We start from the raw sequence: 18598 nt of genomic DNA, 5'->3' as shown, positions 1-18598 counted from the left end.
ATTCATGAACCCGCTTAAACAGACTTTGGGGGGTCACAAAATCACAAAAACAGATTCATCTGCGCACGCGAGGCAATACACACACAATCAATTGAAGCAGAAAAGGACTGATGTTCATAAATCAGTCAAAGGAACTGAGAACTTTGGTTCCATACATCAGCCTTCATAAATTCTGGTGTCGAGAGGACTTTTTTAAAAAGCCCATAATTCTAATTGCATCTCTGTTTTAGTTTATTACTTTTTTAGGACAAAGAACAAAATGTGTCCACAAGAGAACCAGCAGTATTATACCAGGAGCATAGGCGGTCACCAGCTTGATCCATTTGTGGATACATAACGGACAACACAACCCACGTGCCGTTTGGGGGCACTTAAGGACTATTTGGGAAAAACGTAGAGCAAGATGTGAAAAAAAGAACGTAGGAGAATATTTTACAATGCATGGCTTATAAAACCCTTATGATTCCAGAGAGTTGTGGAGCAAAGCCAACTCAGATAGGAAACGGGCTCCCGCTGGGTCAGGCACACCGCACAAGCTCATATTTGCGATCCAGCGGGTGCCAGGCAGAGGGAGTACTTGCTTGTCTGGGAAGAATCCAGCCGGACAGGTCATGTGTCGGGTCAACTGACCTCCTCCTACAAAGAATTTCATCCACTTGTGGATGCGGAGTGGGGGAGGTTCCCACACAGCTCCGGGGATAGACATATTTTCACACAGTATTTATTCCAAAATGGATTAGATATGGGGAGGGAGGGCGTAATGGAATTCAGATCTCACTACAGTCAGGCAGCAGAGGAGAGACTTTTTGGTTGAAGTTGTTAAGATTATATGTAACTTCGGACAAGTCATTGTACATTAACTTTTTTTTTTTTTGTTAAAAGCCCCAATTCTGCAATCCATACGTCTCCTCCCCTACGGACGGTTATTTAATACTACTTCACTACTACTTTAATACTATTCCCTCCTAAATTCTGCTTCCATTACGAGAACACCAAGGATTGCTGAGCTTCCACGTACTTCTTCAGGAGACGATATATATATATTTTTTTTTAAATATGTTATACGAACCAAGATTAAGATCAGTAATTCAATACGTTGTGCTTCATTAGACGATGCTTATTTATTGAAAACGCTTTCCACCGATAACGGTGAAGTAATGACCAAAAATTAGAAAACTTCCAGAGATATTTATAAAAATAAAAGTCAACGATCTGAGTGAAAACCCTTTTCCAAAGGTTCCTATGTCTGGTCTGCTTTGGTGTGCTCTTGCACATGCCCTCCTATTATATTGCATATCACCCGAGGTCCCTTTTTGGTAGAGCCAAGTCTTTCAAGGGCTTTTTTTTGTTTTGTTTTACATAATAAATATAAAAAGGCGCGATTCCTACCAAATACGTTTGGTCAGCTAAAGATCGATTATCATCCCATGCAGGAAAGTTCATTAAAAACGTATATCCTTGGAACCCTGTGATGGAGCTATAATGTGGCCCCTGGTCAGATCACAGCTCCTATATAAAGGTACATGTCCAGATCCCAGCTCTGTTCAGACAGACGGGGTCTTTGGTTGGTGAAACTGTTGGAGGAGCGGAGGTCGCTTGACTCGTGGTTTTCTTCTCTTTGGCTTGCTCTTGGCCTTGTTGATTTGCACCACGAAGAAGGCCAGGACCACCATAGCACCAAGAAATGCAAAGACCGGAATAGTCTGGCCAACATCCTGGTTATAACGGCCAGGCATAATCCCTGTGGAGGGGAGGGCATGCAAGAACACGCAGAGTGTGATTTTTAACGGAGGTCAACACTACAGAGATAGGAAAACTGACTCATGATCCATAAATACTATACTGATGACTCTATAAGGGGGATGTTTACTTATCCTAAATGCTCAAAAGTTATGCAAAACATGCTGTTCTCAAACATTAACTGCATTCTCTGGCATGTTGAGAAAGTCATTCATTTTATAGTTTCCTCTGAAGGATTAATCGCTTGACAACAATTCAGAAGCTTTTAAGAAGACTTATCCGCCTATTAGTGCCGGCTTTTGTGTCATGTGCCCATTAGGTATTCCCTGAAAAATTATACATTATACAAAATTTGACACGATTAAACAACTATTTCTATGAAGCATATATCTATTCAGCACTACTAGGAAATATAGTTCTAAAACTGCCTTAAGTACAAAAGTGCTAAATTCAGCAGTGAAATAACCTGTGACCCTCAGAGGCAAAGTAACCAATCTCATGCCATGACTCTTTCAACTTGATCTATCCAACTACATTTTATCTGAAAGCCATTTCTTGCTTTTCTTCAAGATCAAAGTTCTCCTAAAACTCATAATATGTTTCTTTGATGTTTGAACGGGCCGACTGGAAGAAATGATTTTCCTAACACATAACAATTGACCAACCTCCAGGAATGTCCCACGCTCCGCTCTCACCCGGGGACAGGGGTCTCACTTGTGGCCGGTTCTGCTGAAAGTTAGGCAGAGCCACCTTTTCCAGGTCTATTGACAGCAGCTTCTGGTGCTTCCACAGGTTACTGTCCAAAATAAAAAAAGAATTAAATACCGGACTCGATTCTACCGGTAACATACAATCGTTCTAGTCAGTAGTAAAGCATACTATTTAAAAGATATAGCATGCTTTACGCCTTCCAAACCATGGATTCAAAAATATACTCAAATCAGAGGAGTAGGAGCTATAAGAATAACCATACCGTCCTGTAAAGTATATAAAACTTGGTGACTTTGTTAGCAAGAAAAGGAAGGGCAGTCCAAGAAGCCAAGCGTGTTGTAGGTGAACAGTTATGTTAAAGTAGCATTTTACAACTCAATGGTATATCTGTCATCAAGTAGCTCAATTGTATCTCCCATTTTGTCCCTGAGTGCCTGATTAAAATTACCCCACCGTAGCATTTTAGTTAAAGTGATCACATTTCTTCTTCACACTCTAATCAACAAAACTCCCTTCATGGTTCAGCTTCTTGATGTCTGCATAAATGCCCAGGATGCTCATGGTCAGAACCCACTATATTCATTAGAGGAGCCACGGAATACTAGAATGTTTATCTTCTCTGAGATTTGGGGACAGGGAACACTGTTTATTGCAATGATACACACCTGGGAGCAGTTTCATTGAGGGGAATTGGTTTGGCCCATGAGAGGTGTGGACAGGCCGGCAATGGTCGTGGTTTTGGGTCTCCAAGATGAGCCTCCAAAACCTTGGAATATCTGTGTAAATGGTTTCCTGAAAAAAAATAAAAAAATTAAAGACCACAAAATGGTCCTTCGTAACATCGTTTGCATGAAGAAATACGGAGATATCCCTGTACCAGTTACAGGCGGCACGAGCAGACAATTAGCAGGTACATGCAGGACCTGGAGCTGGTCTGATCTCAAGTTTAATCTTTTTTTTAAAAAACTGTTGACATTTCACACACTCATGGCACATTAGACAAATTAGAGCCTCCAATTTCACAGCAAATAAGCATAGACTGCACTTTGCTTAGGTGTGCAAGAAACGCACACGCAGCACAACCACATCAGTAACAGAATGTGAGGGCCAAATGGAGATTAACAGGAGACAATCATTTTTTCCTGTACAGGAGCAAGTCCTTTCTACGGATCAATTAATTCTAAAATTTGTCCTTAAATCCATCATCTTCCTGACTGCGTGCTGTTCGGATGGGGGAGCAAAGCAGCAGTTTTGTACAAGGTGATATTTTTTAATCTGTCATTATCTCGATTTTTATGAAGTTTGAGATTAAATTAAAAGAGCTATTTATGCAAATTCCAAGTGTAGTGGCTTAACCCCTTCATGTACAGGCTCATAATGCATTGTCATTAATGGCCTTAAGAGGTTAACTCTCTTTATTCCTCTCCACAGGTGCCTTAAATCAGGCGTAAAATTAAGCAACCAGCTGCCACAAACGTTTATTAACCATTTACGGTACCCATTTGTCCTCCCGCCAAACCTAGGAGAAAGTCTCATCAATTGAAGCCATGCCTGTCCATACCACATCCTCACTTAAATAACTGTAGAATTTGATGGCAGGCGAGCACCCAAACCATGATCAGGTCCTTGGTCTTGTCTCAGATTCAAGCCATATCCCATGCTTGTTTAAATTCCCTCATTGTATTAGCTTCTACCACTTCTGCTGGGAGGTTGTTCCCATTATCCACTACTTACATATAATTTTACTACAGTCAACACAGTTTCAATGATCGCAAAAAGCAATTACCTTCCATCCTCTCAGGGGCGATGACACCTATTCCTGACGGTGGCTTCTGCCGGTTTTCAGAGTGACTGAGGCTTGCCGGCATCACTCCATAGGATGTATATTGCAGCAAGGAATCCAGCAACCAGAAGCAATCTGCAAATCAGATATTGTGTGTTTTTAATAGACAAAATAACACAACAAGGTTAACAAAAGTCACAAGCATGTGGTTACAAACAGGAAATGGAAACAAGTGTTACCCTGCTGGGGGGGGTTATAAAAAAAAAAAAAAGAAAAAAAAAGCATAAAAACCTCTTTGCGTGTACACATACATCCCACACGCCAGTGCAGTAAGTAACACATGCATGCAGATCAAATATCAGATAAAAAATAAATCTTGAGATAAATTAGACTAGTTGCCCCGGCTGGCACAACACATAATACGTAAAACCAGCCAAGGCATGTTTATCGAGACACCTGCCATGTGCTGACCTTTCCATAGCAGCCGCGTAATGAAGGTCAGCACCTGGGCTAGCTGAGAGCGCCAGGTGCTGCGGCTAATTGCAAGCAGCTGGTCACGGCCATGCGTTGTGTCATCCCAGAATATTATGGACCCAAATTATAAAAGCAGGACAGAGATCACAGTGCCTTCCAAACAGTGAGGATCCAGCAAGGAAAGAGTTAAGAAGACCCATTAAGAATATTGTATAGTGGATGGTTGCAATATCTTAGTTTCCTAGTTTGAATCCATCCACCTTACAAGTAGAACGCTAGCAGAGATTCTCCACCCACTACTCCAGGAACAAAGGATGTCGCCAGGGAATGCCCATCAGCAGCGAGTGGAAGTACCTTTCTGGCGATGGCTGTCATCCAAGCAATTAGAGTCCCCATACAAGATTATTCTGCCCCCATTTTCAGAGGGGGTCTGATAGAGTCCTAGCACAGGAACATTCTCCACCATTGTGGTATCTTGCTTTAAAACTTCAAGCCCTGGGGCGCAGCAAAGGAAGAAGAGAAAGAAGGAATCAATGCAATACAATAAGTAAAGCTGGCACACAAATAACTACTAAAATATGGGGAGAGATACAGGCGATAAAAATAATTAATAGATGGTCAAGGTAAAACAAAGAGGGAATCCTTCTAGACTGTAAGCTCGTTTGAGCAGGCCCCCCCCCGTCCCGTTTCTGTAAGTCAAATTGTTATGTTATATACTACGTGTTATGTCCTGTCTACTGAGTTTGATGGCACTATATAAAACAATAAATAATAATAATAATAACTAGTAGTTATAAATACCTTGGTCCTTTAGTGTTTGTGAAATAACTGCGCCATCTTCTGGAAACTTTGCGATGCTGCAGCCTGAGGCATAGTACACTGAAACAATGATTTTTATCAGACGAAGCCCATTAGATTGAAGTTTTTTGGAGATACATTTCTCTTTACTGTATTAACTACTTACTGTCATGATTAAGCATGGAGAAATCCCCTTCGTAGATCCCATCGCTAAAGGCCATATTCCAGACCGACAGCAGATCATTCAATGCTGGGATGTTAGAACCTCCGGTGTCGGGCATCCACCACTGCCTGTAAAAGCCAAAACATAGTCAAATACACACATTGGCATACATCATTGCAAGATTCAAATGGAAACACACACAAGCCGACACACACGCACCTTAACATCGGACCATTCGCATGATACAAGGCGGTAGGTGCAGGCATGGTAATAGGCAACTTGGGGAAATAGATTCACAGCGACAATTGTACTGACCTGGTGTTTTCGTCGTAGAATTTGACCTTCCTCATTACCGACGTGTTGTACCAGTCACTAAATACGACCAACGAGAGTCCGTTACTCACATCTCTGTGAAGTTTGGAAATCTCCTCTGGGAAAAACTCTTCTTCGCTATCAACCAGTAGGAGAGTGCCTAAAAGCAACAGCAGGGACTATTAATCATGCCCTAAAGCACCTCCGCTACTCTTAAGAGCTTGATTCTATGAGCTGAAGCTGAAAACTTGTATATAACCTTACCGTACTGACTGGCATCAAAGCACGTGAATGGGGAGCCCAGCACCTCCACAAAGTAGCCCATGCTCCTCAAGTGCTGGTACATATCACGGAAATTTGTATGAATGTGGTCACCGTTCCTGTTTGGGTGACAAGTAAAAAAGGTATTCATTGGCTTCCTAGCACCTTTGCGATATACAGATTGACTTAATTTAGGCAGAGCGGGAGACAATGAGTATCTTCTCACCAATCCAGTGGGTCATTCTTCATCCTCAGATTGTCTCGTGGGAAGTAGCCCGGTGGGTACCTCAGGTTGTGGTACTGATCCCACAGGACCCTCTTGCTGCGAGGTGGTGTGGGAATGATCTTTACTTTAATTGGCAGTTTGATGGTAGAGAACTGCTCTGCCCCATTTTTTAGCTGCATTAAGAGAATAGGGTACGTCAGCCTCAGTAGGATCCAATCCTCAAGACACGTATTAGGCTATAATGACACATTATTAACGTTTCTCTGTGATGTTACAGATTACTGGGACGGATTTATATTTTAATTAAAACTGTGTATCCAGCACATTAATGTCAGACAGACAACACGTCTTACATAGGTGGGAAAATGGATAAAAAGGTCACTGCATAAAATGCACCAAAGAAGAAACACGTGGAGGGGTAACCCCTGATCTAACTCCGCACTGACACGTGCTGGTCGTTTTACAGCATTTACTGCCATTTATCCAAAATGAAAAATTTAACCTAAAACCTGAGAAATCAAATAAATGCGTACATGGGTTCTGCAGGGCACGCTGTTTTAGCGGGAGAAAAAGAAGTAATGTACAGCAGATTCACAGACAGCACCGTAGGAACATACACCGAAACCAACGTTTCAAAATATCCAGACATTACACATAAGAAAAATTGAAAATTGAAAAATTAAAGCAGCATAAAAACAGCAGACACTAGTGCAACCAGACCAAAGTTAGCTGGATTAATGCACGTTGACAAAGATACACTGCAAAACCTACAAAAGTTCAAAAGACATCAGAAACCCAAAATCATTTGAATAAAACAAGCACAGACCTCATTGTCATCTGGAGATGCGATGGTAATCATCACGTGACCTTGAGCAATACCCTCCCATGAAGCTGCTTTCTTGGCCACAGAGATGGAAATGGCTAGATAACCAGACCATGGCCACAGCACTGAGGAGTATGAGAAGGCCACCTCAATGTTGTCTCCGTTGTGGGGTAGGTATGGCTGCCAGTCAGGCTGTAGAAAATGTGAGAAACATTGGTTAGATTACATTTCATCAAGCTTTAGATTAACAGTGTACACACAAGGAGGTTCAATGCAGTTTTAGAGAAGAGATTAAGTTGCAAAACATTGCAATATACCACTATAAATCACAACTTTACAGTGGTCTTTTCCATCTTTGGCCTCACCTTGTCAACAATCCTCCCAGTCACCCCCATGCCATTTAGAATGGTGATGTTTACGATAGTGGGCATCCCTCCGTAGTAAATAGGCTGAGAGCAGTACGGCCACATGTATGGGCATTCGGTCAGGTCCACGTAGCTGGGACTCAAACTGGAATCGAAGTAACGTGGAAACAATGTCAACAAACAGAATGGAGGTTTGACCAAAATGCTTCATTGCATCCAACAGTTTGACAAAGTAAAGCACTGAATTCAGGTCCATGCTGGCTGCACAGTGAGAAACAGAAGGAACCAGGGAAGGAGACATATATGCGTGGTTTATGTGGTGTTTACTTTCTACTGATGGATAAATGTACACCTGTAATCAGCATAGGTGATGACAAAAGGAGAGTTAGAAAAGGTCTGCAAAGTATTAAAAGTACCTGGCTTGGGGTTTGTAACTGTTCAGTATCTGATAGGCTCGCAGAAGGTCCAGCTTGCCATGGCCTTGCTCAAACATGTTGACTCCGGGAAGTCTCCGTGCGGAGGCAATGAGCGCCTGCTTCATGCTGGCTGGATTCACCATTTCACGCTTCTGAACAGTGCTGAAAAAACAAGCAAGTTTAATATCAATTAGTTTGAACCAATAAAAAAAAAAACAGGACCATGAAATAAGAGAACGCTGAACATTACAGGCTATGTAAAATGCATAGTAGAATTATACAATCCAGTTATTTCTACACATCATTGACACTTTACCTGCCTATCGTAACCACCGATGATACATAGTTAGCAATCTATAAAATTCATCCTCACCTGACAAGCAGCGTGACGGCTCCAGCCACAACAGGAGATGCCACACTCGTGCCCGACAGGGATCGACACCCGCCCTTCACGCCAGATCCTCGCACCCCGGAACCATAAGTGACAATGTCTGGCTTCATTCTTCCATATCCGGCAGGCAGTTCCTAAAGGGAAATCAGAGCCGTCATTCCCGCCTCGATATCACACGATGCATTAATCGCCTTTAAATAAAGTTTCTTCTATTGACATTGAGCAGTTTTCTTATTCTTCTTTAAATCAGTTACTATACTATGACGAGTGCATGGAGCCTCACCCAAGTGGTCATGCCCCGCGATGAGAAGCGAGCTATGTTGTCTTCAAAGTCAATGCCGCCAACTCCGATGACATCCATTTGGTCAGCAGGATTGTTGAGAGTCCTGATTAAGAAAATAACATATGTTGGAGGGGGGTATGTTTAGAGTGTCGTACTGTTACATAGAAATGTTAGCTGTTCTATTAAAGAGCAAAAACACTACCATCCCTAACATAATAAATGAAGACATTTTACTTACATAGCTGAAGTAATTTCTTAATACAGCAAGGAGTTTGGTTGTAGTAATTAAAAACATGATTGAACATGTTAATTGCGACAGTAAACTTTCTAAATTATGGCAAAACTGGGGCAGGGTGAGGGAACTGCTTTACCAGAAAAACTATTATGTCATATACACATTATGTTCTGAGTACACAGAACAGCCAAGAGCATTTCATGATATACGCCGAGCATTCCAAGTAACAATAGTTAAAAATATACATCTTTGTCCACTAAAACGTGGGAGAGATTCCATCCGTGCCCAGAGCCTCCTTCGTGCTTGAAAATGTCAAACTAAGGATTTCTACAATCAGGGACTTTGTTCTTACCCATACAGTGGTCCATCGTTCCCTATGGCAGAAACCATGATGACGTTGTTGGCAGTCAGCTCCCAAACCTATGGATGACAAATAAGGAGTTTCTACTAAGTATGTGGTGGCCGACCCGATGCTTGCTAAGAACGACTGTATACACATAGCTGTGTGATCTAGAATACACAATAAGGCTAAAATCCACAAACCTTGTCGACAAAAGGATGGTCCATGAAATCTGGTCCCCCAATGCTCAGGTTCAGCACGTCAATCTTCTTAAGGATAGCATAGTTAAAGGCATCCAAAAACCATGATGTGTAGGATACCTGGAGTTAGGGGGAGAAACGGGTAAATCCAGGGCACTTACATGGCCTTTAATATGGTGGGCACATCCATGATCAAACTGGGCTAGCCATTTATTTTATAGAAGGTTAAGTGGAAAATATTTCTAGATATTAAAATAAGGCTTAAAAACAGCTCTTGCCAAAACCTTCTCGCCCACTGGGTGTTACCCAGTTGTAGCCCTAATGAATAGGTAACATGGCAAGGTGTCAAACAGAAACACAATACATACATGGAACCGAAGCGAATACATGGGCAGGTAGACAAAATAAAACAAAGAACGTAATGTGCGTTTCCTGAGCAGGATTACAATATTTGTTCTCCTGTCTGAACCCAACAATACATAAAATACATATTTCTGGCGCAGCAAATTAGGAAACCACGTGAAAAGCGGGAAAAATACATTATCTGCCATGGTAAAAGTTTTAAAAAAGCAGGCTCTGGGTTAATTAGGATTTTAAACGTAAATGAGGCTTGTGCATTTTAGGTGACAACGCCAGGGCCACTTACTCTTTAATACAGTTTTATTTTATTGAAGAAAAAAAATATTGTGATTTAATTATAATGAGATGTGTATAGACCACATTCTAAAAATAATATAAAACCTTCAAACAATTCTCGGCAAAGTGCAAGGAAATAATACGTTTCAAACTGGTATCACATTAGTGCAAATTAATATAAACCCAGGACAAAGCTCCGGATTAAAATCAATGATTTTTAATTGAAATCGGATTCTTTTGATTTATATGAAAATCATTTTAATGAAATGCTTTTGGACAGCTTTCTGGTAAAAATACATTAGATTTCTAAACGTGTAATCCAAGATACGAATAGTTTTGTTATACATGAGGTTATTGTTTTAGTTAAATTAAAAATGAGAGATTTATTAAACTAAAATAATCTCAGATAGAGCTGCTTTACTAATCTGACCGGTTATTATTCTAATTATGGAATCATTTGGGTGCAAAGATTAAAGATTATAAATAGCAGCAAGAATGGGTCTTTACATTTAAAAATCATGATTTAAATTGTGATTGAAATCAAATCTACCTCAAGTTTAAGAGAAGCACTCAAGTTTTTTTTTATTATTAAGAATAAGGAAAAGGTAGCCCAGAACTGGAAACGGGCAGAAAAGGCTCATACAGAAGTGTTTCGGAGAACGAAAACCAGAGTGTTTAGACAACAAAGCACTTCTGGTGAACCGCAAAGATTGCCAGACTGGGTATAGACGCTTACAATATATCTGGATATACCTGGTTATTGGTGAAAACCCTGTATATGTGAAGCTCGGAGTCCGGGGCAAATCCTTGACACTCTCTCATGCTGGCTATAACTCCAGCAACAAACGTCCCATGGCCCAGACCTAATAGAAAAATAAGACACCTTTAATTAAGAGAAATATAGGAGCAACAATCGCACTGATTAACATTGAACAGAGAGTCCTCGAGTAAACAGAGCATGTATAATGTACAATGTTTAACATACACAGGTGGAGCACAGCGTGATATGTGCTTTTATTGTGAAGAGAACAGGAGGAGGGGAAGAACATTGTGTTTTAATTAACGGAGAACTTATATTGAAGTAGGTATTTTATGTTCATATTATGAACAAATAGCGTATAGCACAAAAAATACTCCTGATAATCCAACAGTAGACATTAAAAATTACTTAAAAAAACTACTTAGACATTCTTAGCATATTTAATAAACCCATTAATTATAAGAAAAAATAAAAGCCATAACTTTAAAGTAATAGTACTACAGAAAACATTGCATCGTTTTTATTTATGCGCAGATGGTGCGTCTTACCGTCATCCAATGTCTTCTCGTTGGTCCAGTTTGTTCTTTCCTTAACATTTTTGAAGTGGGGATGTTTTTCGCTTAACCCAGTGTCAAAAACTGCAACTCTCACGTTACTACCTGCGGGAAGAGACAGCCAAAGCTTAAGCTAAGACATCCTCAGTTTTCTATCAATTTTTTTTTCTCAAAAATGCAAAAAAAAACCAAAATGAATAAAAAAAGCAAACAAACAAATGAAAACGACATGTTAGGTGTAGAGCAGGAGGACATACCTGTGTATCCCAATTGCCATAACACATCAGCTTGTAGAGTCTGAGCGACTTGACGTGGGATGGCTCGGAGGAGCCGACGGCTGGAATGCCTCCCCGTTGCATGCCAAAAACCGGAGCTTAGAGACAGACTCGTTCTCCGGAGCGGACGGGAAGATTGCCATTTCTGGCTCCACTTTGTTTCATTGCATGGTGCAAGCGGATCACCTGCTTAATGAGAAGAATTTGACAATAAGATACAGATTTGGCTGACACTTTTATGTGTGTGATCGCAACACATAATAATCAAATGAACGTCACAAAAGCCTGTAAGCGTATAAACATCATAAATCAAAATAAAATGACTTTCAAATTTGTTTAAGAAAATGCATGCGACTTTAATGTTAGGTACAGAATGAAGAGGTTATGAAGTAATTATGGTTGGCTAAACACTTCCAAATCCGCTAAGTAAATTGACCAAATCCGAAAACGTTGCAAGTTGTTTGTTGGAAATAATATTAGCGTTCCTGGGGGTAGGTGGATATTGAAACAGCAGTAACATCCAATAAATCCCAGATTACTGATTGAGAACAATATATATTGAAATTTTATAGCATGTGTGCGTATAAAATATAATATAATTATATATATATATATATACACACACACACACACACACACACACACTATGGACAAGAGTATTGGGACACCTGACCATTACACCAACAGGGACTTTGATGACATCATATTCTAGACATTAATATGTAGTTGGTCCCCCTTTGCAGCTATAACGGCTTCCACTCTTCTGGGAAGGCTTTCCACAGGATTTTCGAGAGTTTCTGTGGGATTGCAGAAACTCCTAATCCATTTTGTTTAATCATTTCAGCTCTATTTGTTCTGTAGGTCACAGTTAAATTGACACTTTTTCAAAAGCTTTTTGTATTTTTAAACTAGATACATTTTATGCAATGTTTGCAAATCCTGTTGGTCATCCGGTGTGAAACATTTAGTGAAAAAACAAACAGATAAGGGAAGTTTTAAATACACAAACACCATACAAAGAACATGACCTAGAATTACAGACACATATGATTGAACAGTACTTTTTATATTGTTATAAAGATGCGTGAATATAGCTTATGGACAGCCTCTCTACCGACGAGATCTCAGTAGTTTAATAGATTATTACTTTACTTACTTACTACTCACATATGCAAGACTGAACTACTTACGTTCTACTATTAGTATGATTACATCTGCCTTTTTTGCCCAAGACTATACGTTCACACCACATTTATTCAGCTATGGGGTTATGTACTAAGCAAATCATACGTGCAATAGGGAGTTTGTTCCAGTGGTCCAGTCTTTCCTACGGTAGTACAAGAATATTTATGATAATTATTGGAAACAGCGTCAACAAGAACCAATTATTCAACATAGAAAAACTCAAGTCCACCTCAAATTTTTATCACGCAGTAATGTTCACTTGTAAAGGCTTAACGTAACGGCTATGGTGCATATAGACTATGTATTCTACATCTCTCTCCGATACTCTGCTCCCTTTCCAAGTTCTGTTTTTAAATCGACTTCAGTGTTTTTCATGTTTTATTTCAAAACCAGACATGTACTGTCCCCTATGACAAAAGTTTAAAAGCACATAGAGTGGGAATAGTGTGTGTGTGTGTGTGTGTGTGTGTGTGTGTGTGTGTGTATATATATATATATATCTCATGCACTTAAGGAACCATCTCCAACTGCTACTTTGACAAAAGACATGAGAAGAACATATGAGGAATGAAGACAGGGCCGTGTTGTGAGAAAGAATGAGTAATTTCCCATGAATACGCACACTTGAAATATCTTAATTATGTCAACTCCAGGAATTGGAATACAGACGGCCTTGTTCAGACAGACAAACTTCTTAAGGTAGCACCACCAAGCGATGATCGTACCAGACAGTTGCATGTAGAAGACTATTATGACAGTACAAACAGCACAACCTATAGACATTCCTTCCAGAACTCAATGGGATAAGCACACCACCGGGTGAGATCCTATGTTGCCAATAGTTCGAACATTATACACAGATAAAACTGAATCAATATGTTTATTAAAAATAAAAGATTAATGATTTATGAGGAACACAGCAGATAGCTGCAGTACTACAAACCCATAAACAAGAGAATCCGTCTACATTTCAAGGTAGAGCAAAGTGCATTGATTATTAAGAAAGGATTGCTTCATTTTATTCACGCATAGCAAGGTGAGTCATTAAAATCCAAGTCCGAGCGCAAGAATGAAAGAGGCTCTACATGCGATTACCTGCCTAATCTTAACGAAATTAGCAAAATCTGCCCCGTCCCCTACCGTACACTTTACATTTAAAAACAGACTCGATGTCTGTGCATCTCTTGAAGAATAAAAGGTTTACGTTTAAGCATGAACAGAGGGAGCCGACGAGGTGCAGTGAGTACATAGCCTCCCACCTGAGAAATACAGATTATGTTCTAAAAATCATCATAAAATAGAAATTCTAAAAAAATGTTATTGATTAAAACTTTGTGGCAAAACTTGATTCCAAATCAAAGCAAGTTTGCTTTTCTAAAAAAAAAAAAAAAAAATCCACTTGATACAGAATCACAATTGTGTTTTTTTCCCCAAATTCAGTGGTTCTTTAAAAAAGTGCAATCATGCTTAATAAACTTGAACGAACGATACTGAAGCACAATACGGCATGGGGGAGGCAGACATAGCATCCAGTGGGCAGGGTGAACCTGATGTGGAATGTTTGCTTTTGCCAGCTGGGTACGGAATTAGAAGAACAGATGGGTTTTCTTTGCAAAAAATTGTTTTACAACACTTTGACCAGCTTGAAAAACAGCTTTTTATTTCCGTGCCGCCTTTAGGAAGCATCGTAAACTCTGTCACAAGGAAATGGCCAAAAGACACCAGAAACGTAACCAACAATAAACCCGTCATCAACTTTGCTATACACTATAAACGCCCAGTCCTGCAAGAACTGAGAAGACAACATAATGTTTTACAGTTACATCTGTGAGAAAACCCTTCAGAAGTATCACCAGTTTATCTATGCATTATTCAAGGCCAGTTCAATCCTCCTTCTAGAGAAACATCTTGGTGTTGGCCTTCTAACGTATAGTGAAGCTGGTGAGCTGGATTTCATCGATGTAGACACACATATAACGTTGTTAGTAGCCCCTATTAAATGGCTTCTCTCACTTACCGTCTACAAACTTCAGAGAACGGACGACACGCTTCTGCGGGGTGACACGCTTGATGTTTGGGTGGTTCTCAAGGGTTAGTATGCCATCCTGATGTTCACTCCGGAACTTAATAAGCTCAAAGTCACTAGGGTAATCGCTGGCAGGGTTATTCCTAGGTACGATCCTCCAATCCTCGATGCCCCGGCTCTTCAGCGCGCTGGATATAAACTTGCTGCGAGCTTTTGCAGTGAAGTATCCCTTGAAAGCCACAATGTACTCTGAAATAAGAGAGATTATATCAACAAGTCTGTTACATGATACTAACCTGTAAAAAAAAGACTTATTGTGGCAAAAAGCAAATCCAAAAAAAAACAAAACTCCCGACTCACTTAGAATCTGTCTTTCTCCATCTCATACAATCAATTAATGCTTTGAACTACAATAACCCTCACCAAAGCCAAGCCATAGTCCGACTGTCTTCTTAAGCCAAGAGGAACTCTCCAAACCCCAGTTCTAATCACTTTAATGTTTAAATTCTAACATATCCACCTAATCCATGAATTATCTCCTCGCGTGGCAGCCATGTGAATGCTCCTCTGCTTCAACTCATCATTTCCGTTTCGCGTGCTCTTTTTATGCCTTGGCAGATGTGCTATGCCTAATTGACAACAGATAAAAGTTCATCTGCTCCAAAATGTTTATTAACAAAGTTTCCAACTGATCTAGCTTTCCTTGGGATGCCCTGCCTGAAACTTACATCACGCATTCCCCGAGTCACTAACTACTACGTAAGGTGTCTATACACAAACCAGTCTGCAGCAGACCCATAATATCCTCCTAGTCTAACTCACTATATTCCATTCTACAACAGATTTTCTTAACTTTGTCCCTTCTAAAAGCATAGTTATTGATTGAAAGAGCACTTACAATGGATCTACCCTATCTATACATAGTCCTAGTAATTAGTTTACATGTTTCTGTCACCGTCGACACAAAACACAACCTTCTACTCCAAGGAGTTCATCGCAACCTTCTAGGAACTGCCTTTTCCTGGTTCTAATCATACATATCTCAAAACGTCTTTTCCCTGACCTCCCACTTTGCTCTTTTATCCAGTCTACTACATGTCGGTGCTAGGTTTGCCGATAGACAGCGTGGGCATATGAAGAACGCCCATGGATATTTTTCCCTTTCGTGTTGTCTCCCTCCCTCACTCAAAAGCGCCTGCCGTCTCCACCACCTGCTCATGAAACCTTGCAGTCCGTATTTGCTGGACATCGAATCTCTCAAGATTTTATATAGTACTAGTCTGCTCGTAGGTCAATATATTAACATTCATCAGCCTTAATCTAATCTTTATGTCAGTGTTGCAGCCTTTCTAAGGCATTTGTTGGCTTGATGTAATTTCTAACTTTATCCTCAATCCAGCGCCAAATCATTTACCTTAAGCCTTAAAAAAGTATCTTTCACACAAAAAAAGTTTGCATTCACCTGTCTTGTGCTTATTCTGTCATGCGTATGTAATGGCTTCTCATACGAGTTGCCCATAACCCTTCCCTTTCATAATAAATATCACTACCAGACAAATCCTCCTTACCCATCTCTTCTCATGCATTCAGCTCTATTTTTATACGGCTGCCTTTTGCCTGAAGGATTAGATTAAAAACCCTAGATCTGAGCTACAAAACTATGCAGTAGTAACCCATAGCCAATTTCATATACGTTTACCATATAACTATCTGTGATCTAAAATATGCATTAATTACTAATGTATACAAAGATACAGCACTAACATTAATTTGTCATTCAGAATTCTTCCCAAGTCTTTACACAGAAGAATAGAAAAAAAAAACCCCTAATAAATGCTATTTTTATTCTCCATCAGTTCATTTTATGTGTAGAAAATAACTCAGCCTAATAAATTACTCTAGCAGTTCTGTAACTCCATAACGTATGCGGTTATGATCCCCCTAACCACAGAGGGGTGTATCTTTACCTCTCGTGTAATACAATCTAGAGAGCTTTAGGGTGTAAACTCATTTGAAGGCCCCCAACTTAGCGGTTTCTTTAAGTCAAATTGTTATGTCCTGTTTGGAGGTCACTGCGGAATATGATGGCGTTATATAAAACAATAATAAATAATAATTGGGTAGAAAGCCTTAGAAAAGATAGAATTGAGAAGCAGCCCAATTAAAATATCTCACCATGTTCCACAACGGTAGATGAGAATTCTACGCTAAGTGTGAGATGAGAGCAGCCATCACAATACTCGGACTCATGGGATGAATTTGCCGGCTTAGTGCTGTGGTGCTTTTTCATACAAAGTAAAATAACAAGCAGCTGCAGCCAGAGGCTTGACAATTTCATGTTCGAAAAGTACGGTTTCAAATCCATAGGGCTAAGTCTCTGCATACAGGGTTAATGCACCGCCGTTCAGCGGTGATCAAGGAAAAAGAAAAAAAAGTAGTTTTAAGGATTCGCAGAAGTCCACATTTCAGCCATTAGCCCGGGTGCATGGCTTTCATTTCTTTCTGCGTTTCTTCTCCATGGTGGCACCGACTCCTCGCTCACTCAGCGTGGAAATGAGAAATCCTGTGACCCATTATAAAAAAAAAAAAAAAAAAAAAAAAAACCTCCAGAAGCGCTCTGCAATGTGGTTCTGTAATAATAATAAAAAAATGCAAAAAGTTACATAAAACGACAGATTAAAATTACTGCGGATCAGGTGTCAACGAAACTCCTAGTCAGGGGGATTCCAGGTATTTTCAGGCAACTAGAATAATAGGCGACATGCTAAAGATATACGAGTACGAGGTTGCTTGTAAGGCACGCATTACGGGAGGCATTTAGAAGGTTGCCGGCATGAAGATTCCGAGTATGAAAAACTACTTGCGAGCAAAGTTAGAGAAGTAAAATTACTGCGGCAGAACTATTATTGGTTGCTATGGCAATAAGACCACTCATGAAGCTTAACAATAGTCATTTGTTTACACGTAACCCTAAACATTTTCTATTACACAAAGCATACAATCCCACTCATGTGTGCATAACAAATACAATGAACACAACAATGTATCTATAAACAAACATTACATACTATGTATAATAAAGTATGAGTGACGGGTAAAGCCCTGACAGGGCATTCAGTTTGGGCCCTCAGGTACCTGAGTATACACGAAGCCCTGGGGTCGCCCAGACCCCTCACACTAGCCAAATGTGGCACAAAGCTGCAAAACGTACCAAGTGCAGACGCTCTAAGAAGCCCGTGGGAGTTATGACCAGCCAGAAGCCCCACGAAGTGCACACAGAGACCACCACAAGCCTACCTCCCCCGCGACGGACACAGCGCCGCAAACCCCTGCGTGGACCGTGTATCCGCAGCGCCTTCTTCCCTCTAGTGCCCGCCGTGCGCTGTCGCCATCTTGCGTTGTGTATTTTTCCTCCTTTCCTAAGCGCTGGGCCACTGACGTCACCGGAAGAGAGACTGCCTGAAAGAGGCGGGTTCCGTAAATGCCTTCCCTCTCGCCTTTTCTTAAATAAGAGACGCTGCGCTAGTCAGGCTGTAGAGGGCAGCAATGTTGAGGTAAAACTCTACAGGGACACTTATGAGGTACTGCCGTCGCTGTCCCTTGATGCCCCTCTTTTGTAGGAGCTCAGAATGTGTGCTGAG

General features: G+C 40.4%; 1 protein-coding gene across 2 annotated transcripts; it reads right to left on the bottom strand.

The window, feature by feature from the left end:
- Positions 1–1102: 1102 nt before the first annotated feature.
- On the bottom strand, positions 1103–18394 carry MBTPS1 (membrane bound transcription factor peptidase, site 1). 2 transcript variants are annotated; one of them, XM_053449306.1, is made up of 23 exons: positions 18255–18394; positions 17133–17587; positions 14949–15206; positions 11729–11935; positions 11466–11576; positions 10911–11020; positions 9525–9641; positions 9334–9401; positions 8747–8849; positions 8446–8597; positions 8073–8234; positions 7657–7801; positions 7295–7483; positions 6469–6641; positions 6246–6361; positions 5985–6141; positions 5673–5797; positions 5510–5587; positions 5063–5203; positions 4238–4369; positions 3117–3243; positions 2406–2536; positions 1103–1741 (listed from the first exon to the last, which is right to left on the bottom strand). In XM_053449306.1, exons 2-23 carry the CDS (start codon positions 17338–17340, stop codon positions 1545–1547), a joined length of 3207 nt encoding a protein of 1068 aa, XP_053305281.1. In that variant the 5' UTR covers positions 17341–17587; positions 18255–18394; the 3' UTR covers positions 1103–1544. The 2 variants fall into 2 exon arrangements, with proteins under 2 accessions (XP_053305281.1, XP_053305282.1); XM_053449307.1 differs by having other exon boundaries at positions 11729–11932.
- Positions 18395–18598: the final 204 nt, after the last annotated feature.

This window comes from Spea bombifrons, chromosome 10 (assembly GCF_027358695.1).
Source record: "Spea bombifrons isolate aSpeBom1 chromosome 10, aSpeBom1.2.pri, whole genome shotgun sequence".
NCBI classification, from domain to species: Eukaryota; Metazoa; Chordata; class Amphibia; order Anura; family Pelobatidae; genus Spea; species Spea bombifrons.
Note: the sequence above shows the minus strand (reverse complement) of the source record. Positions and strands in the feature narration are given on the sequence as shown.

Bases quoted from the DNA above. Each gene is read 5' to 3' on its own strand.
- MBTPS1 (XM_053449306.1), bottom strand. From the start codon at position 17,340: ATGCAGAGACTTAGCCCTATGGATTTGAAACCGTACTTTTCGAACATG. The intron at 6,642-7,294 runs GTCTGTGCTTGT...CTCTTAATGCAG, and splicing joins CATCTCCAGATGACAATGAG to CTAAAAAATGGGGCAGAGCA. The intron at 6,142-6,245 runs GTAAGGTTATAT...TGTTGCTTTTAG, and splicing joins CTTTGATGCCAGTCAGTACG to GCACTCTCCTACTGGTTGAT.